This window comes from Magallana gigas, chromosome 4 (genome assembly GCF_963853765.1).
Source record: "Magallana gigas chromosome 4, xbMagGiga1.1, whole genome shotgun sequence".
NCBI lineage: Eukaryota > Metazoa > Mollusca > Bivalvia > Ostreida > Ostreidae > Magallana > Magallana gigas.
In genome coordinates this window covers 52082049-52108106 of record NC_088856.1, presented here as the reverse complement: position 1 = coordinate 52108106, position 26058 = coordinate 52082049, and the positions used below count along the sequence as shown (strand labels likewise).

At 33.3% G+C, this 26058-nt stretch overlaps 2 protein-coding genes, 2 long non-coding RNA genes and 1 pseudogene across 8 annotated transcripts; 1 reads left to right on the top strand and 4 right to left on the bottom strand.

Moving 5' to 3' along the window:
• Positions 1-1488: 1488 nt before the first annotated feature.
• On the bottom strand, positions 1489-19529 carry LOC105322685 (serpin B6). 4 transcript variants are annotated; one of them, XM_066082850.1, is made up of 2 exons: positions 19404-19505; positions 1489-3809 (listed from the first exon to the last, which is right to left on the bottom strand). In XM_066082850.1, exon 2 carries the CDS (start codon positions 3773-3775, stop codon positions 2537-2539), a length of 1239 nt encoding a protein of 412 aa, XP_065938922.1. In that variant the 5' UTR covers positions 3776-3809; positions 19404-19505; the 3' UTR covers positions 1489-2536. The 4 variants fall into 4 exon arrangements, with proteins under 4 accessions (XP_065938922.1, XP_065938923.1, XP_034304747.2 ...); XM_066082851.1 differs by lacking the exon at positions 19404-19505 and adding an exon at positions 11710-11744; XM_034448856.2 differs by lacking the exon at positions 19404-19505 and adding an exon at positions 4477-4575.
• LOC117682055 (serpin B6 pseudogene) lies at positions 9826-11683 on the bottom strand (annotated as a pseudogene).
• On the bottom strand, positions 12793-14167 carry LOC136274922 (uncharacterized). Its single transcript, XR_010713373.1, has 3 exons — positions 13305-14167; positions 12966-13152; positions 12793-12861 (listed from the first exon to the last, which is right to left on the bottom strand). It is a non-coding gene; the product is annotated as an uncharacterized lncRNA (long non-coding RNA).
• LOC109617913 (uncharacterized) lies at positions 19351-21880 on the top strand. Its single transcript, XR_004596586.2, has 2 exons — positions 19351-19489; positions 21190-21880. It is a non-coding gene; the product is annotated as an uncharacterized lncRNA (long non-coding RNA).
• A 310-nt stretch (positions 21881-22190) lies between these two features.
• On the bottom strand, positions 22191-24449 carry LOC105322673 (serpin B3). 2 transcript variants are annotated; one of them, XM_066082853.1, is made up of 2 exons: positions 24304-24449; positions 22191-23641 (listed from the first exon to the last, which is right to left on the bottom strand). In XM_066082853.1, the coding sequence occupies exon 2, from the start codon at positions 23534-23536 to the stop codon at positions 22388-22390; it is 1149 nt and encodes a 382-aa protein (XP_065938925.1). In that variant the 5' UTR covers positions 23537-23641; positions 24304-24449; the 3' UTR covers positions 22191-22387. The 2 variants fall into 2 exon arrangements, with proteins under 2 accessions (XP_065938925.1, XP_065938927.1); XM_066082855.1 differs by lacking the exon at positions 24304-24449 and adding an exon at positions 24192-24288.
• Positions 24450-26058: the final 1609 nt, after the last annotated feature.

Sequence of the window (26058 nt, the reverse complement as noted above, 5' to 3'; positions counted from 1 at the left end):
TGTCGACGTCATTTTACATGATATTTATATGTTGCTTCATTTCCAGACATGTCTAGATCTGTATACATCCATACAAGTGTGACATGGAAGATACCTGTATTCTCATTGTTTGGTTCTGTATATGTATTTAATTTGATTTATACGTCAATGGCATGTATGCATTTAAAAAAGATTGTTTTTGAAAAGTTTCATTTTTTTTATTTTCATTAGATGACAATCCAGCACTATTTTTACTTATTCTTTACAATCAAATAATTAATTTGTAAAAGAAAGGTGTAGATGTAAACAATTAAATGCTTTCTTTGATGATTCATGGGGGTTGTGAAGGTAGGGATCACTGCAGAAAAAATTAACATAACCCGCTAATGTGTGTTATATATTTCTTTTGTAATGTCGCCATCTTCATATCCCAAATGAATCACCAAAGAAAACATTGTATTGTTTGAATGTAAATATAAATGCTTTATCTGGTCTTTAGTGTACAACGAGCATCTGTATTTATTAAAACATTATCGTAATTGAAAAATCATTTTTTGGTTTAATGTTGGTTTGGTGTTTCATTTGGATATGAAGGTACAGGTTGTAGCCAGCATTTCAGGAAAAAATATATAACCCGCATTTCGGAGTGTGTACAATTTTTCTGTAGTGCTACCTACGTATATCTTGATAGTCCGTATAATACACCATACATAGCATTTTGCAATATTTACATCTATCTTTTATTTGATCAATAATCAGTATTTTTATTCAGGTTGTGTGGCATTGAAAGACAAAAAATATTCACAGTCGACTCACTCTGAAACTCCAGTGGCCCACGTAACAGTTTTGATTTTATATGATTCGGATTTTTAAAAGAGAACATCTTTCACCATCGATACAGCGTTATTTTAGAAGAATCAAAAATTAATTGCATATCAATTACCTTTGAAATGTAATATTAATGGGTACCTTTTAAAGAAACGCAAATAGACAAAACGAATCTATGTTTCTAATCATTATATTCAGTGAACCAAAAAAAAAAAACAAACAAACAATTTACAGTTAAGAGTTATCAATAAAGTCATTTTATATCTTAATTTTTTTATATTTAATAATCTAATTGATAGTTAAAACATAAACCAAAATATTGAGGGTTTTTTTCCGATATAGTCTTGAATATGAAGTTTATTTAAACATTCTTATTAGTGATTGAATAGTAAAATACATCTCAAATTCGTTTTTAATTTGCGGTTACAGGGAGATAACTCACACATTTTCATTGTGACGTAACACCAACTACCCTTTATTTCAGTTATGACGTCAAACTTTATATGACACAAGCATTTTAGCAATTTCCACGAAAACGAAATCCGCATCATATGGTTTTGAATAGTGTTTTAGAAACATCAGATTACACATATTCTAAGATACGTTTTTCCTGAAATCGGTGGACTTGGAAAGGTTTCAAATAAGATGTTTTCGTTTACATAAAAGTAGTCCAAAATTAAGACTTTTGTTGCATTTTATTCTATTTTTAGATAGTTCATCAGAAATTAATAAAAGTGAATCATGATATTAATAGTGATATTATTTTCGAACATATAAAATGTACATATTTTAACGAAATTGTTTACATTTCATCAAAATAAAAATTGGAAATCATGAACTTTGACCTTTTGTAGTTATAAAACGGGACGGGCAAAATTCATTTGAATTTCATGAGAAAAAAGACTTTAGTATAGTGAACAAAATGGTATGTAACTTTGGTACAACCTCTAAGAAATGCAAGCCGCCAACCTTACCTTAAGGACTTTCAACGAAATGAAGACATTACCAGTAAATAATAGTAAGTCTGAATGATCAATTGAATAATTACAACAGCATCACTGGCAATAACAGATCTTAAACTTCTTAGAGTCTTTTATACTCTGTCCCAAGATATTCTGGATTTACATTTGGCTTAATTGCTTGATATTCATAAATACCTCAGGTTCAAACGATGTTCATTCAAAAGTATGAACAATTTCCAAGATTTCTTGGTCGAAACGCCCCTGATAGCATATCAGGTTTCAATACAATGCTAAAAAATGTGATGTCTACGGAGATTTTGTATTGCAGCAAGCCCGGATGATAACGTTGAAAAATTGCGCGATGCATTCCGAGTGTATTCCGTATGGAGAAAAGATGTAAACATTCCCCATTATAAATCTCCGTAAGGAATCTGTTTTCGTTCCTGTGAATTTTTCCGAGTGAAAGATGATAATGTGTCAATGAAATTATCTTCGAAAATATCCCTTTCAACTATTTCAATTGCACTTCTTTCACAGGTATGTGTATTTTTTTTTAAAAATCGTCAAAATGTGCTGCATAAATATCTTGGGACAGACTTTAAATAATTGAATAAAATGTCATGATACAAGACATGATCGAATCAATTCATAGTTAAGTTACAGCTACAAGTATTTAAGCACATTTACTCTCTCATTATGTCTCTGAAACATCTTCTACAATTCCCCCCTGAGCTATGAAACTAGTTCTATTTTCACCATAGCTATATTTAAAGTTCGTCTTTACCCGGTGTATCAATTGGTTGGTAGAATCTGCCGGAAAAAAGAATGACGTCATTAACCGAATCTCGAATAAAGAAAAGGAAGGGATGGTTTGCTCTAAACTCTGGTGTTATTTGTATGGAGCGCTTTGCCGCCATCTTCACTGCCGTGGCAGCGGCGGCCTCTGACCCTTCTTCGTTCACCTCCACGAACGCTTTGTGGAACACCTCGCTGATATACACATCTTTGCCTTTGTCCATTCCAGAAAAGTCCGCCTTATTCTCGTCAAAAGCAGACGACATCCCCATAGCTGATAAGTAGGGCCTCAATTTAAACGCACTCTCCATTTTGAACTTTGGAAGATACACCTCGACCTTTTTCTCCATGAGACTGCCGATGACGTCATTGAGGAGACGTTCGGATAACTTCTTTTCAAGATCATTTAGTCCATCCACAGCCATTGGTAGAAGGACAAGCATACTTAGTTTGTCACCTTGGTATGGAATGTCAAGGGCGTTCATTTGCATATCAGGTAAATAGCAGAATCTAAAAGAAGCTTTCTGGTACATCATGTCAGTCATGTATTTATCCTTTTCGTTTCGGAATTCCATTTTCTGAGTGTTCTCGGATTGAAATTGACTTTTCCAATTCCCTTTGAAGTAGATAGCATTGATGAGGACCATGAATGTTAAGGCATCTAGTGCGTCTGCTGGAACCAGATTCTGGATTTTGTTTTCTGTTTGTTGACTAACCCAAGAATTTATTTTCGAACTCGCTACTGCTGATTGAGAGAAGTCCATTGATTCTGCTGTTGTCTTGAAATGCTTTTCACATTCTATCATGAATGTTTCTTCAGGCTTAAACCTCAAGCTTTGGTATATCTTGTTTGCTGTTTTGAGGGTAATGTCTCCGGTTTTCTTAGACAAATACTCCTGATAACCCCCAAAAGCTGAGTGGGTTTCTTTTCCCATTTTGTCAAAATGAAGAACTTGATCCATTTCTTTTAGGGTATCTGTTCTCGCTCCTAAGTGAACCATGGCCAAAGCAGTGGAAATGCTAAAAGGCGAATAAAAAACGTTCGATGCCTGTGGCAACTCTTTCAAAAGACTCAACATGAAAGCCTTGTTGGCATCGCCAAATGCGCTTGCGGTCTCTTTATTTCTAAAGGGTTGACTAGTCGCCATTGCTGTGTATATACCAACACAAACAGAAAGAATCACAATCAGCAGAATATCAGTCTGTAACATCTACCCAGCAGTTCTTCTTTATATTAAGTTTCACCTGAAATCATTGAAAATACAATTTTTTTTAACAGAACAGCAATTAAGCATTAGCTCATTAACTATATTTTAATTAAGCAGCATGATGTTTTACAAAGCAGAGTGAAACGTGAAATAGTTGTAAAGCATACAGAAAATGCAATTTTAATTTAGAACAAAGCCATATATATAGTTGTTTATCCTTTTACGTCCATTTGAGATCATTTTTTACTTGAATTTAAACTGGAAATGTATCCATGGCTCCAGTTAATCTGAATTATTTTTATTAACATAAGGAGTTTCATATACATGTATGCAAGATTTGAATCCAATGCTCTATGGCTAAGCTGGTATGGAGCCCCCCCCCCCCCCCTTTCCGAGCTTCTCTTCACAAAATTTGTAAGCATTTTAATTAATCTGGCATATGTCCACAATGGAAATAGTTCTAGCCTCGATAGTCGATTTAAAGACAAACGTACGAATTCATTCAGCCGAGTACTTTTATTTGTTAACGTTTGATTAAAGATGGGTACAGGCCGTCGTAGATAAAATGTTTACATCGCATTTAAATATTTACCGTTTTCGTGTATAGAATTGGAAATGCTATTTGGTCTGCACACGAATGATCACTTCTTGTCGTTATTTCCCAGTTCTAAGAAAACCGACCAAGTCTCATGATAAATACTTACATGAAACAATTTTTATAATACTGCAAGATGACATGGCAACGAACCAGGAACACTCCAGATTAACTTCCAGGTCACGTGGGATAAGGTATGAAACTCTCGATGGGTCTCTATCTAATATAATTTAAGCTACATGTTAACCGGTATATTTATCAATAAACACTCGATATATCTTACCGATAGCTTTCATTGTTTTACTGTGACTTGTAGAATCACATTAAGATTATTTAAATCATGACTTTGGTATTCTTGTTAAATCACGAGAAAAAAATACTCAAAATAAAAACTATACATATGTATTAACTTTATAACACATGGTTGTTTGCTTTCTTTTTTTAATGTTAAAATACCGATAGTTATAATTCACATGATTTGCTAAAATAATATGATTAACATGATTTGCTTAAATTGTATTATTAACACGATTTGCTAAAATTTATCAGCAACAATGATATGAACATTTTGCTATTCTAGTATAAGCAAGCTGAGAATAATAGCCAATTTTGCCACATATGATTTGAAAAAAATCCATGTAAATAACTTTTCTTTTGTTAAAAAAAAATAGATAATTTAAGATTATTAATAAAAATCAATTTTTTACAAATTTAATTAATGTTTACAAACACTGTACAGTAATCTTAGGTAAAATTTGAATATGCCCTATTTAGGCTTTAATTTTCTTTTTTTTTTTTGGAATAAAGTACTATATTACTAGTACGTTTGTATTGGCAGATATGCGTGTAAGAATTAGAAGATATTTGTTCATGTTTACACATTTATCCTTTTTTTTTTGAACTACAAAATAAACATTTCCCGTGTAGCTACAAACAGCTATGTGTTGATAATTAACATTTTTTATTCGTTTTAAAAGAAAACAAAGCAGAGAAAACCAGCTGTAACAAAGCCAAATTGAAGACACACACAACAGAGAAGACACTTGTGATGGACAGGACCAAAAGCAGACTTCTCAGAATTAAATGATAAAATATCGGATGAAATGATGATCAACAGAAATCGGATATTGTTTAGTCAGGTATATATTCTGCTACGCAATTATAAAATGTATTGCGAAGAAATTTCTTGATTCATATTTTTTTATGAATATATGTCACGATGTGAAATTCAATTTTTCGGACTATTTTTAATTATTGTACATGTGTAAATTAACTTTTTTGGACTTAGTGTTGATTGCTACAAAAACTGTTTCTCTATTTCGACAACTGTTTTAAAACCGTTTTAAATTCCGCGCAGCCTTGATCCCACCTGAGGCACAGTCAGAGACGGACACATAATCTTTCATCTTATCAATCCTTTTATGTACATGCTGCCTAAATGTCATGATTTTTCAACAGTTCATGTGTATTATTTACCATTAGAGAACTAGCTGTTGAATGGAATTTTCTCATCTTCATCCCTATTTCAATTTTGTATAGGCAACAAATAATTTATAAGTAACATACTGGTACATTTCAAATTCTTATATCTTTTGCCTTCATATAAAACAAATTTACCAATTATATCAAACAATATCATTGAGACTTGTTTTCACCAGTCTAATAAACGACCTTGGGACCCTTCACGTACTGCAGACAAAAGCTGTTGAATTGAATTTTCTCATCTCCTTCCCTATTTCAATTCTATATTAGGCATGTAATGATTTATAAGTTACATACATTAAATTTTCATATTCTTAAATCTTTTTGGCTTCGTATTAAACAAATTTGTAAGATCTACGACTGGTCGATCAAACGCCCGTTTGTCTTAAGTTACACTCTCAATCGCTTTAAGACGGTTTTAACGCTTTGATCAGCGGGGAGAGCCAAGAGTTATAATACGCGTATCACACACACGATCTCCAAACATATACGACTAGTTATGACTGAGGCTTTACTTAAGTCGTTGGCAGGAGTATTCATATTTCATTCTAGCCATGAAGTCGTCCAGAACATTTGATTCAATAGGCTTGAATTTGATTATTTTGATAACGTTTCCTTGCCAGCATATCATCTAGAAAATAAAATGTTTTTTTTTTTAAACTTTTTTGCTAGGTTTCAAAGTGTGCTAAAGAATAAAAATTCTCAAGCACACTGAGATTGTTAGCTACTGTGGACACTTTCGAATTCGTGCAGACTTAGCTTTTATGGATTTAGTGGTACCCTTCCCTTCCTCAGATTTAAAACCTTAAAGAATTAGAAAAAAAGTATTATTATTTTTTTTTTATTGTAAACAAAGTTTAAATATATAAATCATTTTATGAAATATTCACTCTCTCACTTCTCACACACTCACATTTTCATTCCATATTGTAATATAAAATAAAGAGTAGGGTAGTTGCTTGTGATAGTTATGCCATAGCAGTAAAACTGCAATCCATATGAAAAAAAACAAACAAACAAACCAAAGACAAAAACCAACAGAATACCAAAAAGCAAAAAAAAATTATAAAAATATAAAATTGATGCAATTTTGTACACATGTTAGTTCTAAACTGCCAGATGATTAATAAAATCATTCCAAGGAGACCATGCTTTTTCAAATTCATCAATTTCTGATTTCTGAATAAAAATATACTTTTCGGTCTTGTATCTTTGATTTAAATAGTGTAAAAGTCCTAAAAAATTTGGCGTCTTACTTTGTTTTAAACATAAACATATATATTGTTTTGTATATAGGATTACAAAGTTTAGAATTCTGTTCTCCCAAACACGGGGATAAACACCAAATAATACATTACAAACATCAAAACATCAATAAGTTTCTTTGCAAAGTCATTACCATTTATTGATAAAAAACAGTCCATCCATGGTTTGTAGCCTTGAGTTGATTTCTTAATCCATGAACATTTAAGAGATGCCATGAAGTTAGAAATGTTAACCATTTTTAAACCACCCTTTAGGTAATCGAGAGTAACAATTTCTCTCTTAACTTTATCACACTTTGAATTCCAAATGAATTCGAACAGACTCTTACTAAGAGATAGAATGACATCTTGTATTGGATTTGGAAGTGAAATAAACGGGTGGTTCAGTTTTGGAATAATCAAACTTTTTACAACTGTGATGCGACCAATGGGAGTTAAAATTCTCCTCCTCCATTGTTGAATAAGAGAAAAAACTTTTGACAGTTGTTTGTTGTAATTTAGTGATGTCACTTTATCTAAGTCAACAGAAAATTCTATTCCAAGTAAATTAAAAGAAGTGGAGCCCCAATCGAGTTTCCAACGTGAATGGTGAAAAACTTCATTAGGAAATTTTTTAGAACCTATCCATACAATTTTTGTTTTAGAGCTGTTTTTCTTCAAACCTGAAATGTGTGAAAAAAATTCTAAAGTATCAAGAGCTGCGAAAAGTGACATTGGTGAACCATCTAAGATGAGTGAAGTATCATCTGCATACTGAGAAATCTTATGTTCATTTTGTTATATTAAAAGTATTAATTAATTTATCAAGCAACAATGTTCACGAAATCATGAAAGTGTTAAAAATGAAATTCGTCAAAAAGTGATGCTACATATTTTACTGATTCCATAGTATAGGAATTTGAATTTCAACGTCTTAAAAAAAAAAATCAGATGTTGTTTTAATTACCATTCAATATTTTGCATTTTATCGTAATCAGGAGCAGCAGGTACATGATTTTTAAACAACTTCCACATGCGTGGATTAAACTTAAATTGAAAACCAAAATCTACATTTATTCGGTAAAGTTTAACCCAAAAAGACACAACGTGGTTCGAAGGAGGAGTGTAAATCAAAACAAAAGGTAGCGTATTAACTAGTATATAGAGTTCAGGAAAAGGACACTGTTGAGAACGTATTTCCCAATTATTTGCTTTTAAATGCAAAATATTTAACTTCATCGAAAACATAAAAATTTGGGATTTCAATTTTTTTTCGCATTGACGATGAAAGAGTCCAAACCTATGTATTAAACTTTTTCGAGTCGGATCAATAATTGAATGTGAAATTATACATAAAAATGTCGAACACATTATTATATAAATAGTGCCTGTTTGGGAGGGTAACAGTTGAAATTGACACCCCGAGAAAACCATTGTCAACCGACGCGAAGCGGAGGTTGACAATGGTTTTCGAGGGGTGTCAATTTCAACTGTTATCCTCCCAAACAGGCACTATTTATTTTGTTATACTGAATGTCTTTTTTAAAATTTTTAAGAAAATTTTACTGCTTTTATATAGGAATAACGTGAATTCTACAGCGAACCGTACGCGCATAATTTTCGCGCATGTAATATTTTTTAATGTTACCCGTTGCCAAGTGCGTTGCTAACGCTGAGGGTAATAGTAAATATTATTAACTGCGTCTTAACCAATCAGATTTCAGTATTTAACATGAAAGTATAACAAAATTAGATATTACGGGCCGCCGGTAGGCGGTCCTTTATTTGTTATACATTTATTTAATGTTACTGCGTTTCTGTGGGATATTTTTTTAAAATTAATATCATGCTTATTTTTATGAATGAAAAGTAAATTTGCATGTAGAAATATGTTTAATGCCTTTAAAAAATATTACATATTTTTTGTTTACTCGTAAATGTAAAGTAGGCAATAGACTGTCCTGTTAGGCGTGGTTTTTTTTTTCGAGACTATATTCTATCTGAAATATTTTGTATTCCTTCCATTCAGTCCATTCTTTCAAAACAATGTATCGGGGTTGGTATACGGGACATACTAAAAACCTGAAATACTTACGGCCTGATTGACATGAAATTTATATAAAAATAAATTTGAATAAAATGGCTTTGTGTGTGTATTTATTATATTTTCATGTGAATTATGGTAGACATATATCATGAAATTACACCCATATCAATCATTTAAGAAAAATATGAAAGAACTGAAATTTTAAATCGACCTGAAAATTTCAGCTTACCTGATTTTTTAAAATTCTTTTGGGAACCTAATGCACTTAAATAACCATGATTATCGTCATAAACTGAAGTGTGATCTATAATACCATTAAGGAAAAAATTATCCAGCTTTTTCTTAACTTTAAAACTGTGCAGATTCTACCGGATGATCATGATCTTACATGAACCTTTCAAATAACCCATTTCTATTTTACTATGTGGTCTCTTGAAATCAAATAAACTAAAGCATTAAGCTTTTTTTTTCAATACAATGTAACAAAAAAAATCCAAATGGTTTGAAATACATAATCTCCATGAGAATAATGATAAGTTAATCGTTGTATTAGAAATATGTAAAAATCAATGTGTTCTCCATTACTTCATTCTATGGCAATGATCATACAATTGCCGTTTGAAATGCTTACAGTAACGAACTCGATTCCTAATAATAATAGTAAAATGTTAAAAAGCAAAACGTGTTGCTGAAAATATATTGAAATTTATCATAAAAATTTGCACAACCAACTGGTAATGTCTTCTTTGTGGTGTGTTTTTTGTTAACAACAACTGTTGATTCTTACCAGAATCATATTTTTGCGGCCCATTTGACGCTCGCGTCAATATGATTTCTTGTAGCAATGTTAAGATCATTTATTCTCTCACTCTGTCGAACACCTCTTACTATACTTTGTCGATCGTCTGAAATATATTTATTCAGACAGCAAAGTATATCTTCACCATAACCACAATTTAGAGTTCGTCTTTACCGGGCGTTTCCACTGGTTGGTGGAATCTGCCGGAAAAAAGAATGACGTCATTAACCGAATCGCGGATAAAGAAAAGAAAGGGATGGTTGGCTCTGAACTCATGTGTTATATGATTAGATAAATCCACCACCACCAATGTCATAGCGGCGGCTTCTGACCCATCTTCGTTCACCTCCACGAACGCTTTGTGAAACACTTCGTTAATGTACACATTTTTGCCTTCGTCCATTCCGGAAAAGTCCGCAATATTCGCGTCAAAAGCAGATGACATCCCCATAGCTGATAAGTAGGGCCTCAAATTAAACGTACTCTCCATTTTGAACTTTGGAAGATACACCTCGACATTGTTCTCCTCGAGATTGCTGATGACGTCATTGAGGAGATGTTCGGATAGCTTCTTTTCCAGATCATTCAGTCCATCCACAGCCATTGGTAGAAGAACGAGCATGCTTAGTTTGTCACCTTGGTATGGAATGTCAAGGGCCTTTATTTGCATATCGGGTAAATGACAGAATCTAAAAGAAGCTTTCTGGTACATCATGTCAGTCATGTAATTATCATTTTTGTTTCGAAATTCCATTTTCTGAGTGTTCTCGGATTGAAATTGACTTTTCCAATTCCCTTTGAAGTAGATGGCGTTGGTGAGGACCATGAATGTATGAGTATTTAATGCATTTGCTGGAACCAGATTCTGGATTTTATTTTCTGTTTGTTGACTAACCCAAGAATTTATTTTCGAACTCGCTACTGCTGACTGAGAAAAATCCATTGATTCTGCTGCTGCCTTGAAATGTTTTTCACATTCTTTTATGAATGTCTCTTGAGGCTTAAGCTTCATGCTTTGATAGATCTTATTTGCTGTTTTAAGGGTAATATCACCAGTTTCCTTGGACAAATACTCTAGGTAACCCCCAAAAGCTGAATGGGTATCTTTTCCCATTTTGTCAAAATGAAGAACTTGATCCATTTCTTTTAGGGTATGTGTTCTTGCTCCCAAGTGAACCATGGCCAAAGCAGTGGATATGCTGAAAGGCGAATAGAAAACGTTCGATGCCTGTGGTAATTGTTTCAAAAGACTCAACATGAAAGCCTTGTTGGCATCGCCAAATGCAGTGGCAGTCTCTTTATTTCTAAAGGGTTGACCAGTCGCCATTGCTGTGTATATACCAACACAAACAAAAAGTATCACATTAAGCAGGATATCAGTCTGTAACATCATTTCAGTTCTTTTTTATATCAAGTTTCACCTGAAATGATTGAATATGCAATTTATTACACCGTTGTAAACAAAACAGCATTTTAGCAGCATGGCGGTTTTAAAATCAAAGTGAAACGTGAATTAGTAGGAAAGTATGCAGGAATTGTACTTTTAAATTAGAATGCTTGTTGATAATTCATTAACGTCCCTTCGATATTTTTTTCTGTTTGAATTTATGCTTGTTTGTAGAAAAGAAAGGAAAACGTAAAAACGGCTTGCTTCAGTTTATCTGGATTTTTCTTATTAGCACAGAAAGTTTTATGTATGCAAGATTTGAATCAAATGCTCTTTGGCAAAGCTCGTATGGAGGAAAATCGAATCTTATGATAAATATTTGCATGAAACAATTTTCTCCAATTGCACAATGACATTGCAACGGGTTGGGTAAACTCCAAAGTAACTTTTGGGTCACTTGGATATCTGGGTTGGCCCCTAACAGATATAAGAATATACTACAAGTAAACCGTCATGTCTCAAAAAACATTTGAGATAGCTGACTGTTAGTTTAAATTAGTTTACTGTGATTTAAAAAGTCGCGGTCGGCTTATCTGGATCATATTTCATCACAAACCACAAACATGATAATGGTAGTATTATTAAATTGCAAGAGAAAAGAAAACCAAAACGATATAATACATAATTGTTTGTGGGTTTGTTTTGTAATGGAGGTCATGGGTGGGGGTCATAATTTGATAGAAAAATATTTAACTGAAATCTTATATTTATAAATATACTTATGTACTACCAATATTCATTTATGTTTACATTCAATGTATATTTCCCCATATGTTTGCATCGGAAATCTCCGACTTTCAATTTTAATCACCTACAGATATGGCTGTTCCATCTTTTGCTCAAATCCCTATGAACGTATATAATTACATTAAAGCAACGAAACACAAATATTTCATACAAATTAACATCAATATGAATGCTTAATTTGGATGTTATAGACCATTAAATGCTTAAAAATTTATCAAACAAGAAAATTCACAAAACGTTATCTTCTTGATCCTGAAAAAAAATCAATATTTGACGAAATGTAATCCCACAAACGTTATTGGTTTTATAGTATAGGAATAAGAATTTTAACATCTTCAAAAAACAGATTTTACTTTAATTTCCAGTTCAATGCTTGCTTTTGTTATCGTTTATAGCGCTGGAGGATATATTAATCGCCTCCCGCAACTGAAGATTCAATTCGACGGCTAAAATCTGAATGTATTGTAATGTTTTACCGAGCCTCAAGAGACATAACATGAATCAAAGGAGGGTAAATCAAAACGCATTTATATCCCAAATAACTTCCACCTCTGGCTGCGCCTGTGCTAGTGTCCATCTACATTATCATATTTTTCTAAAGTGGCTAGGAATTTTCAGAATATTGTTTATATATATTGCATATTGTGTATGCCACCCAGTTTTGTTCCACCTAGTGATGTCTTCGCATTCTTTAAGCTTTGATGCTGCCAGTATCTTCTTTTTTAAGCCTGAATGAAAATAAATGATGAAGTGAACAGCTGTAATACTACAATACAAACATGGATTTGTTGGTTCTTTAAGACTAAATGTTCTTTTCTGGCAACTAGCTTACCCTTTGCTACATGCCACACATCATAATAGTGGGTTGTTTGTGTAAGGTTCTCTCTTATCCACTCTTGGATCTGCAGATGGCGATCTGTAATGATGATGCCAATCTGCAAGTGATGTTATTGAAGCCATCTCACAGCAAGCTCAAGTCCTCATTTCTCCATGGCATTACTGTTCTTCACTTGATTACTCTGTATTTAGTAAAAAAAAAATCATATTAAAAAAACACACACACACAAATAATAGGTAAACAATATTTTGGTTATAATTGTAGATCCTTAAATAAAAATGCATGATAAAAATTATTGGCATTTTTATCAAATAAGAAATAGATATATATTACCTGAACAAGCTGAATATCCACAAGAATGCCCTGTTCAAAGTCAATGGTGCTGTAGGACCCATACTTGGCTCAGTGTCCAGGAGAGTCAGCTCTGCCATCTCCACCGAGGACAAGTGGTTTACCTCTTTCCTCTGCCATCCTGACGTAATCCCTCTGATGCTTGTCCCATACTCTAGCCACAGAAGGGAACAAAATCGATGACTGGTGAGAGGAAAATGTCCTCTGGGTGATGGTGTCTACTCCCATGCACTGCAGGACCCGAAGGACTTTGGCTCCAAGGGTACCAGAGAAGAGAATACCAGCAGATAGTCCAAGGTTTCCAGCTGGTATGGATCCAAGATGTGGTTGACTGCACCAATGCCATGATAAACCACAAAACTGGAATTCAGCTACTATCTTCACCATTGTTCCAACCAGGTGTTGAACACAATCCACAGCATGTCGATGACATCTCCGACAGGCACTAAACAGCTCGATCAGCTTGGACTTGGAGACGATGAATTTGGTTTCGTCCAAAGGCTTGTGTACATCACTCCTAAAAAAAAAACCCACAAAATAAATTCATATTAATTCTAATTACAAGATTAGCAAATGATGGTAATTTACATCATTTTTTTTAAAATTATAATATGCAGCATTTGTCAAAATTTAGACAGAAAAATAACAATTGAGAAATAAATTTTCAAATACATATATCATATTATTTTTATTGTTCAAAGCATACTTACTGATCATCTTGGATATGGGACTCCTCAGGTCCTGTAGAAGATGGCTCATAGACAGACCCAATATCACTGTCTGTCTCGCTGGATTCCTCGCAGGTAGTGGGGGGATTATCTGGGCGATTGCATTGGACTCCTATACTCCTATACTCCTATACTTCTAACTCTTGGCCTCATATCAGCTTGTGAGCCTAAAGAATTGCCACAAATGTTTTAGAGTTATATGCCCATTTTAGATTAGATAAAGTGGCTAATTGTATGATAAACAGACTTGAAATTACAGTTTACATTTAATTCATTAAAATATATGTATTTTCTGCTACAACGATTAATTCTTTGTAAAAATACGAAACATACATGATACTTACTAGAGATACACATATTTGTTTACAAACACAGATTTGTGAATTCCTACAACTTACCCTTTTCTTTCATCTTTGCACCGACTTGAATTTTCATGCTTCGTGTTCCAACTTTCACTGGTGCTGGGGTCTGGCATGCAATTGAGGAAGTAGCAACTTCTTCAGGTTCCTAAACATAAAATTATGTTTAAGTTAGCATGCCATATTTTTATTTCTAAAAAGAAAATGCTAGTTACTAAATTTATCTATAAACTATTTCAATCTTTTAGTCAATAATAAATATAAAAATCACTGTAGCATTAATAGCAATAATAAACATGAAGGATAATCTCATCACTTAATGGCCTATGTTTTAACAGATCAGAAATCAACCGATAGCTATGATAGCTGCTTTATATTTGTATTTACCAAAGCGGGATCTTCTTGGTCATTACAAGTTTGCTGTATCTCATACCGAGAAGATGGAGTGTTGTTTTCTTGCAGCAGTTCTGTCAAAATCTGAAAAAGATGCACATAAAATTTAATGACATTTTTGTTTGTGGTGTTATAATTATTTAAAGCATCATTTGAAATCATTATTAATTAATATAAAATGGTATAAAGTCATGGTTCTATTGATCCCGTATAAAATGGCGATTTGGATTCGCCTCCAATACTAGTTGCATATATTCGAGGAAATTCGAACTCATGATGCAATATTGCATAAAATCGGAAACAATTAACTGATTATTACATTTTGTATTTATTCAACTTACCCTCAGTTTTGCGCGCTTTGCGTGAGCCCCGCGTTCCTGTGTTGGCGCAGGCAAGGAAGGACTTGGACACGCAATGAACGCCTCATTCAGCTCGTCTCTCTACCTCTTTGGATAAATGGAAGGGACCGATCCAGAAACCAATCGATTCTTCGTAGGGATGCCAAAATCCTTCATAAGAAAATGCTGCCGTTCGTAACACTCCTCATTAAAATGTTCGCTATATATCACAGTATACTGCGATGGTCCAGTCCAGTCAGGAATGGTGAGTTTAACAAAACGAGTCCATGCAGCCCTCTGACGTTCATCCTTGGGTAAGGAATGCACCGATACATCGTCCGTCTGCCTCTTACTGCATCCTGCTACTACACACATACGTCACTTGCTTTTCCCACTCAGTTTAACGATAAAAACCTGAGTATTTCTTCAAAGTATTTACATTCAAAATAGCGCCAAAGCTGTGTTGTGACGTCACATCCAGAAACAGCTTGTTTTCGATTTCGTAAAGGTGTGAAAACTGGGAGATCGCCGTTTTTCGCCGATTTCTCATTTATAAAGGATTTTTCGGCGGAAAAAAATAAGATAATATTTTATACATAAAACTACACCTTTTAAACGTAACATTTTAATAGACTTCAAGAACACTTTAAATCGCGATAAAACTTGCATAAACGAATTCGAAATGATTAGCTCTTTATAACGAAATACTTACTCGCCATACTGAGACACTTACTCGTTATAACGAGACACTTACTCGTTATAACGAGATAACTTACTCGTCATAAGGAGATAGCTAACTTGTATAACTCGTATAAACGAAATAATTGTCCCGCAATAACGAGATAAAAACTCGTTTTAATAAGACACGAATACGTATAGTAACGAGATTATTTACTGATCATTATTACAATACTACAGTGTATTATATGTCTTTACCTTCTAAAATTGAGTCTTATCGGTCTTTCTAGCTATCCAAGTAAGTGATGGAGCCCCGAGTAGCTATTGTAATACAGATTTGATTTGAAAAATATCAATATTAAAGATTTGGAATTACAAAAGAGAACATCTTTCTCACACTGTTTGATCGTTTTGTCAAGCATGAGACAGCAGTGAGAGATTTTTCTGTCTTACTCTGTGTATTACTACGCCGCTGTAAATTGTAAACAACCATGCCAGTGTATTCTAATGATAAAAAATGATAAATGATGAACTGAGCTAATTTAAAAATCGTTGTTTTGTTTATTTGACTACAGTTTATCATATTTTAATTGAATAATTGTCGTATGCTTTTCATTACTTGCACTATTTGTAGCACGCGAAGAGATGAACCAAAAGTATATATTTAGACGTCAAAAAGAATGTAAAACATCGATCGTTTTTATGTGAAATAATGCGAAAAAAAATATTCATTCATTACATACTCGTGTGGGATATTGAAATTCATCATCGGGGCAAAATTTCACGGTCTAGGACTCGGCAAAACCTCGCCATACACTGTAAAACTTGTCCCCTTGGTGGATTTTCACCATCTCATACTTGTTATTATTAAAGGTGTGTTTTTTTTCGACACTGTCTGAAAAATCCTCAAAAAACTACATAATAAGTGTACAACTGTTCATGTGTAATATTTACCATTAGAGAACTAGCTGTTGAATGGAATTTTCTCATCTTCATCCCCATTTTAACTTTGTATAGGCAACAAATGATTTAAACATACCAGTACATTTCAAATTTTTATATCTTTTGCCTTCATATAAAACAAATTTACCAATTAAATCAAACAATATTAATGAGACTTGTTTTCACCAGTCTGAGAAACGACCTTGGAACTCTTCACGTACGGCAGACAATAGCTGTTGAATTGCATTTTCTCATCTTCTTTCCTATTTCAATTTTGTATAATAGGCATGTAATGATTTATAAGCTACATACAATAAATTTTCATATTCTTATATCTGTTTGGTTCATGTTAAATAAATTTTAAAATATTAAAACAATATTGTTTCTGCCACTCTGAGAAACGACCTTGGGACTTTCTTTTCTTAACCATGGTGATCAGGTGACGAATAATATCATCCCAACTGGCGGGAAAAGATTCCAAGACATAACCTTTAACTTTTTGAGATCAGTGAAATAATTTAATATGTAATAATAAAAAAACCAGTGCCAAATAAATTCCTATTAAGATAATAGGAATTATATAATATAAATAAAATAATATAAAGATAAAATGTTGAGAATATTTGTGAAACATCTCCTACTATACATGTACTTTGTCAATCACCATAAAAAACCCTCCTGATCTGATAGCAAAGTCTAACTTCACCATAGCCATATATAAGGTACGTCCTTACACTGGTTGGTAGAATCTGCCGGAAAAAAGAATGACGTCATTAACTGAGTCCCGAATAAAGAAAAGGAAAGGATGGTTGGCTCTAAACTCTTGTGTTATCTGTACACGGCGCGTCCTAATCTTATCTGCCGTGGCAGCGGCGGCCTCCGACCCTTCCTCGTTCACTTCCACGAACGCTTTATGGAACACCTCGTTGATGTATACATTTTTGCTATTGTCTATTCCGGAAAAGTCCGCTTTATTCTCGTCAAAAGCAGACGACATTCCCAAAGCTGATAAGTGGGGCCCCAATTCAAACGTGCTTTCCAGTTTAAACTTTGGAAGATGCACCTCGACCTTTTGCTCTCTAAGATGGCTGATGACGCCATTAAGGAAACGTTCTGATAGCTTCTCTTCCAGATCATTTAGTCCATCCACGGCCATTGGTAGAAGAACGAGCATGCTTAGTTTGTCACCTTGGTATGGAATGTCAAGGGCGTTTATTTGCATATCGGGTAAATGGCAGAATCTAAAAGACGCCTTCTGGTACATCATGTCAGTCATAAAGTTACCCTTTTCGTTACGGAATTCCATTTTCCGAGTGTTCTTTGATTGAAATTTACTTTTCCAATTCCCTTTGAAGTAGATAGCGTTGATGAGAACCATAAATGTTAAGGCATCTAGTGCGTCTGCTGGAACTAGATTCTGGATTTTGTTTTTTGTTTGTTGACTAACCCAAGAATTTATTTTCGAACTCGCTTCTGCTGATTGAGAGAAGTCCATTGATTCTGCTGTTGTCTTGAAATGCTTTTTACATTCTTTTATGAATGTTTCTTCAGGCTTAAACCTCATGCTTTGGTATATCTTGTTTGCTGTTTTGAGGGTAATGTCTCCGGTTTCCTTGGACAAATACTCCAGATAACCCCCAAAAGCTGAGTGGGTTTCTTTTCCCATTTTGTCAAAATGAAGAACTTGATCCATTTCTTTTAGGGTATCTGTTCTCGCTCCTAAGTGAACCATGGCCAAAGCAGTGGAAATGCTAAAAGGCGAATAAAAAACGTTCGATGCCTGTGGCAACTCTTTCAAAAGACTCAACATGAAAGCCTTGTTGGCATCGCAAAATGCTCTGGCAGTCTCTTTATTTCTAAAGGGTTGACTAGTCGCCATTACTGTGTATATACCAACGGTTGAACACAAACAGAAAGGAACACAATCAACAAAATATCAGTCTGTAACATCAACCCAGCAATTCTTCTTTATATTAAGTTTCACCTGAAATCATTGAGAATACAATTTATTTTGATAAAACAGCAATTAAGCATTAGCTCATTAATTATATTTTAAGCAGCATGGTATTTTACAAAGCAGAGTAAAACGTGAAATAGTTGTAAAACACACAGGTAATGCTATTTTAAATAAGAACAATGCCATAAATATACTTGTTTATCCTTTTACATCCATTTGAGATCATTTTTACTTGAATTTAAACTGGAAAAATGTATACATGGCTCCAGTTATTCTGATTTTTTTTTAACATAAGGAGTTTCATATACATGTATGCAATATTTTAATCCAATGCTCTTTGTTCAAGCTGGTATGGAGCCCCCCCCCCCCTTTCCGAGCTTCTCTTCACAAAATTTGTAGGCATTTAAATTAATCTGACATATGTCCACAATAGAAATAGTTCTAGCCCCGATAGTCGATTTAAAGACAAACGTACGAATTCATTCAGCCGAGTACTTTTATTTGTTTACGGTTGATTAAAGATAGGTATAGGCCGTCGTAGATAAAATATTTACATCGCATTTTAAATATTTACCGTTTACGTGTATAGAATTGGAAATGCTATTTGATCTGCACACGAATGATTACTTCTTGTCGTAATTTCCCAGTTCTAAGAAAACCGACCAAGTCTCATGATAAATACTTACATGAAACAATTTTCTCCAATACTGCAAAATGACATGGCAACGAACTAGGAAAACTCCAGATTAACTTCCAGGTCACGTGGGAAAAGGTATGAAACTCTCGATGGGTCTCTATCTAATATAATTTAATATAATTTAAGCTACATGTTAACCTGTATATTTATCAATAAACACTCGATATATCTGACCGTTAGCTTTCATTATTTTACTGTGACTTGTAGAATCACATTAAGATTATCCAAATCATGACCTTGGTATTCTTGTTAAATCACGAGGAAAAAAATACTCACAATGAAAACTCCATACATGTGTATTAACTTTATCATCAATGGTTGTTTGTGCTTGCTTTTTTAAAATGTTAAATTCCAGTAGTTATAATTCACATGATTTGCTAAAATTATATCTACTAGACTTTGACCCGTGCACGCACGGGTTGACATTGCATATGATATCGGGCATTTACAAAATAGATACACCGAAACACCGTATATTGTTGACATTTGCATAACCAAACTTCAAGCCTACAATAATGCTATTAATTTCACTACACTCGGCTGAGTTGGAATAATCTAACTGTGTCTCGGGGAAGGCCAAAACCACAGTTAAAATGCCTACCATATACCCGTAATGTAGCAGAAAATTGCAGAATCGCTCCAAAACGATTTTGGAGAAAACAGAGACATAGATAACATTTTATTTATGTCTCTGGAGAAAATTAATAAAGTTGCATTGCAAATAACAGTCAAATTGTTCAGAACAAGTAAATACCTTTCTTCGAAAAGTTTAATTCTATAATTGCAAAATTCAACATATTTCAACAACGTTTTTACACCCCATGTTGACATTCGAAACTCTCGGGATTTTTTATAGTAAATGCACTGTGTAAGAGTTATCTTCCGTATTTTCTTTGATGAACAGAAAAAAATTCCAATGAAAATTAACACGCATTTGTTTTATCGTTTCCAAGTTTATCCATGTAAATGTGATATTGTGGAAACATAACATAAAGAGCCTCCCCTGGTTTAGTGTGAATGTAATGCGCATGCGCAAGATTGTAAAATCCAAAAAACTCAGATGATTTCCGGAATTTTTGGAGGAATTTTCGTTGATTATTAATTAACGAAGCTTGGTTGAGAAAAAAAAAAACAAATTGGTAATCTTCAAGTACCAATGATGTTTAAAATATATAAAACAAAAGACAGTACTCTTCCGATTTATCGGTATTAAAGCTAAAAATTTCGAGTCTATTATTTTAATATAGTAGTATAGATAACATGATTTGCTAAAATTGTATTATTAACACGATTTGCTAAAATTAATCAGCAACAATGATATAAACATTTTGATATTCTAGTATAAGCAAGCTGAAAATAATAGCCAATTTCGCCACATATGATTTGAAAGAAATCCATATAAATAACTTTTCTTTTGTTAAAAAAATATAGACAATTTAAGATTATTAATAAAATCAATTTTTTACAAATTTAATTAATGTTTACAAACACTGTACAGTAATGTAACGTAAAATTCGAATATGCCCTATTTAAGCTTTAATTTGTTTGTTTTTTGTTTTTTTTTTTTTTTTTTTTACAATAATGGAATAAAGTACTACATTACTAGTACATGTGTATTGGCAGACATGCGTGTAAGAATAAGAAGATATATACTTGTTCATGTTTACACATTTATCCTTCTTCTTTTGTTTTGAACTACAAAATAAACATTTCCCGTGTAGGTGCAAACAGCTATAGACGTGTTGATAATTAACATTTTTTATCTGTTTTAAAAGAAAACAAAGCAGAGAAACCAGCTGTAACAAAGCAAAATTGAAGACACACATAACAGAGAATTAAGACGTTTGTGTTGGACAGGAACAAAAGCAAACCTCTCAGAATTAAATGATAAAATATCGGATGAAATGATGATCAACAGAAATCAGATATTGTTTAGTCAGGTATATATTCTGCTACGCAATTATAAAATGTATTGCGAAGAAATTTCTTGATTCATATTTTTTTTTTATAAATATATATGTCACGGTGTGAAATTCAACTTTTCGGACTATTTTTAATTATTGTACATGTGTAAATTAACTTTTTTGGAATTTGTATTAATTGCTACAAAAACTGTTCCTCTATTTCGACAACTTTTTAAAAACCGTTTTAAATTCCGCGCAGCCTTGATCCCACCTGAGGCACAGTCAGAGATGGACACATCATCTTTCATCTTATTAATCCTTTTATGTACATGTTGTTTAAATGTCATGATTTTACAAATGTTCATGTGTATTATTTACCATTAGAGAACTAGCTGTTGAATGGAATTTTCTCATCTTCATCCCTATTTCAATTTTGTATAGGCAACAAATAATTTATAAGTAACACACCGGTACATTTCAAATTCTTATATCTTTTGCCTTCATATAAACAAATTTACCAATTAGATCAAACAATATTATAGAGACTTGTTTTTACCGGCCTTGGGACCCTTCACGTACTGCAGACAATAGCTGTTGAATTGAATTTTCTTATCTTCTTTCCTATTTCAATTTTGTATAATAGGCATGTAAAGATTTATAAGTTACATACATTAAGTTTTCATATTCTTATATATCTTTTTAGTTCATGTTAATGAATTTTAAAACAATATAGTTTCTGTCAGTCTGAGACACGACCTTGGGACTCTTCACGTACAGCAACAAATAGGCCTTAACCATAGTGATCAGGTGACGAATAACATCATCCCAACTGGCGGGAAAAGATTCCAATAGATAACCTTTAACTTCTTAAGATCAGTGAAATAATTTAATATGTAATAATAAAAAAATAGTGCCAAATAAATTCCTATTTAGATAATAGCAATGTTGAGAATATTTTGTCTCTTAAGTCTGTGAAACATCTACTACTATACTTCGTCAATCACCATAAAAACCCTCCTGATCTGATAGCAAAGTCTAACTTCACCATAGCCATATTTACGGTATGTCCTTACACTGGTTGGTAGAATCTGCCGGTAAAAAGAATGACGTCATTAACTGAGTCCCGAATAAAGAAGAGGAAAGGATGGCTTGCTCTAAACTCTTCTGTTATCTGTATAGATTTCGTCCCAAAAATCATTGCCGTGGCAGCGGCGGCTTCTGACCCTTCCTCGTTCACCTCCACGAACGCTTTATGGAACACCTCGTTGATGTATACATTTTTGCTATTGTCTATTCCGGAAAAGTCCGCTTTATTCTTGTCAAAAGCAGACGACATTCCCAAATCTGATAAGTGGGGCCCCAATTCAAACGTGCTTTCCATTTTGAACTTTGGAAGATGCACCTCCACCTTTTCTTCTGTAAGATGGCTGATGACGTCATTGAGGAAACGTTCTGATAGCTTCTCTTCCAGATCATTTAGTCCATCCACGGCCATTGGTAGAAGAACGAGCATGCTTAGTGTGTCACCTTCGTATGGAATGTCAAGGGCGTTTAATTGCATATCGGGTAAATGGCAGAATCTAAAAGACGCCTTCTGGTACATCATGTCAGTCATGTATTTATCCTTTTCGTTTCGGAATTCCATTTTCTGAGTGTTCTCGGACTGAAATTTACTTTCCCAATTCCCTTTGAAGTAGATAGCGTTGATGAGGACCATGAATGTTAAGGCATCTAGTGCGTCTGCTGGAACTAGATTCTGGATTTTGTTTTCTGTTTGTTGACTAACCCAAGAATTTATTTTCGAACTCGCTACTGCTGATTGAGAGAAGTCCATTGATTCTGCTGTTGTCTTGAAATGCTTTTCACATTCTTTCATGAATGTTTCTTCAGGTTTAAACCTCATGCTTTGGTATATCTTGTTTGCTGTTTTGAGGGTAATGTCTCCGGTTTCCTTGGACAAATACTCCAGATAACCCCCAAAAGCTGAGTGGGTTTCTTTTCCCATTTTGTCAAAATGAAGAACTTGATCCATTTCTTTTAGGGTATCTGTTCTCGCTCCCAAGTGAACCATGGCCAAAGCAGTGGAAATGCTAAAAGGCGAATAAAAAACGTTCGATGCCTGTGGCAACTCTTTCAAAAGACTCAACATGAAAGCCTTGTTGGCATCGCAAAATGCTCTGGCAGTCTCTTTATTTCTGAAGGGTTGACTTGTCGCCATTACTGTGAATATACCAACTGTTGAACACAAACAGAAAGGAACACAATCAACAGAATATCAGTCTGTAACATCAACCCAGCAGTTCTTCTTTATATTAAGTTTCACCTGAAACCATTGAGAATACAATTTATTTTAACAAAACAGCAATTAAGGATTAGCTCATTAATTATATTTTAAGCAGCATGATGTTTTACAAAGCAGAGTGAAACGTGAAATAGTTGTAAAGCATACAGGAAATGCAATTTTAAATTAGAACAATGCCAAATATATAGTTGTTTATCCTTTTACGTCCATTTGAGATCATTTTTTACTTGAATTTAAACTGGAAAATTGTATCCATGGCTCCAGTTAATCTGATTTTTTTTTATTAACATAAGGAGTTTCATATACATGTATGCAAGATTTGAATCCAATGCTCAATGGCCAAGCTGGTATGGAGGACCCCCCCCCCCCACGAACTTCTCTTCACAAAATTTGTAGGCATTTAAATTAATCTGGCATATGTCCACAATGGAAATAGTTCTAGCCCCGATAGTCGATTTAAAGACAAACGTACGAATTCATTCAGCCGAGTACTTTTATTTGTTAACGGTTGATTAAAGATGGGTACAGGCCGTCGTAGATAAAATGTTTACATCGCATTTTAAATAGTTACCGTTTACGTGTATAGAATTGGAAATGCTATTTGATCTGCACACGAATGATCACTTCTTGTCGTAATTTCCCAGTTCTAAGAAAACCTACCAAGTCTCATGATAAATACTTACATGAAATAATTTTTTATAATACTGCAAAATGACATGGCAACGAACTAAGAAAACTTCCAGATTAACTTCCAGGTCACGTGGGAAAAGGTATGAAACGCTCGATGGGTCTCTATCTAATATAATTTAAGCTACATGTTAACCGGTATATTTATCAATAAACACTCGATATATCTGACCGTTAGCTTTCATTATTTTACTGTGACTTGTAGAATCACATTAAGATTATCCAAATTATGACCTTGGTCTTCTTGTAAAATCACGAGAAAAAAATACCCAGCATGAAAACTATGTACATGTCTATTAACTTAATAATACACGGTTGTTTGTGCTTGCTTTTTTAAAATGTTAAATACCGGTAGTTATAATTCACATGATTTGCTAAAATTATATTATTAACATGATTTGCTTAAATTGTATTATTAACACGATTTGCTAGAATTTATCAGTAACAATGATATAAACATTTTGATATTCTAGCATAAGCAAGCTGAAAATAATAGCCAATTTTGCCACATATGATTTGAAAAAAATCCCTGTAAATAACTTTTCTTTTGTTAAGAGAAATAGATAATTTAAGATTATTAATAAGATCAATTTTTTAACAAATTTAATTAATGTTTACAAACACTGTACAGTAATGTAACGTAATATTTGAATATGACCTATTTAAGCTTTAATTTTCTTCTCTTTTTTTTTTTTACAACAATTGAATAAAGTATTATATTACTAGTACATGTGTATTGGCAGACATGCGTGTAAGAATTAGAAGATATTTGTTCATGTTTACACATTTATCCTTCTTCTTTTGTTTTGAACTACAAATTAAACATTTCCCCTGTAGCTACAAACAGCTATAGACGTGTTGATAATTAACATTTTTTTTTGTTTTAAAAGAAAACAAAGCAGAGAAAACCAGCTGTAACAAAGCCAAATTGAAGACACACACAACAGAGAAGACGTTTGTGATGGACAGGAACAAAAGCAAACCTCTCAGAATTAAATGATAAAATATCGGATGAAATGATGATCAACAGAAATCAGATATTGTTTAGTCAGGTATAAATTCTGCAACGCAATTATAAAATGTATTGCAAAGAAATTTCTTGATTCATATTTTTTTATGAATATATATGTCACGGTGTGAAATTTAATCTTTCGGACTATTATTAATTATTGTACATGTGTAAATTAACTTTTTCGGACTTTTGTGTTAATTGCCACAAAAACTGTTCTTCTATTACGACAACTTTTTTAAAACCGTTTTAAATTTCGCACAGCCTTGATCCCACCTGAGGCACAGTCAGAGATGGACACATCATCTTTCATCTTATTAATCCTTTTATGTACATGTTGTTTAAATGTCATGATTTTACAAATGTTCATGTGTATTATTTACCATTAGAGAACTAGCTGTTGAATGGAATTTTCTCATCTTCATCCCTATTTCAATTTTGTATGGGCAACAAATAATTTATAAGTAACACACCGGTACATTTCAAATTCTTATATCTTTTGCCTTCATATAAAACAAATTTACCAATTAAATCAAGCAATATTATAGAGACTTATTTTCACCAGTCTACAAAAACGGCATTGGGACCCTTCACGTACTGCAGACAATAGCTGTTGAATTGAATTTTCTCATCTTCTTCCTATTTCAATTTTGTATAATAGGCATGTAAAGATTTATAAGTTACATACATTAAGTTTTCATATTCTTATATCTTTTTGGTTCATGTTAAATAAATTTTAGAA

Bases quoted from the DNA above. Each gene is read 5' to 3' on its own strand.
- LOC105322685 (XM_066082850.1), bottom strand. From the start codon at position 3,775: ATGTTACAGACTGATATTCTGCTGATTGTGATTCTTTCTGTTTGTGTT.
- LOC105322673 (XM_066082853.1), bottom strand. From the start codon at position 23,536: ATGGCGACAAGTCAACCCTTCAGAAATAAAGAGACTGCCAGAGCATTT.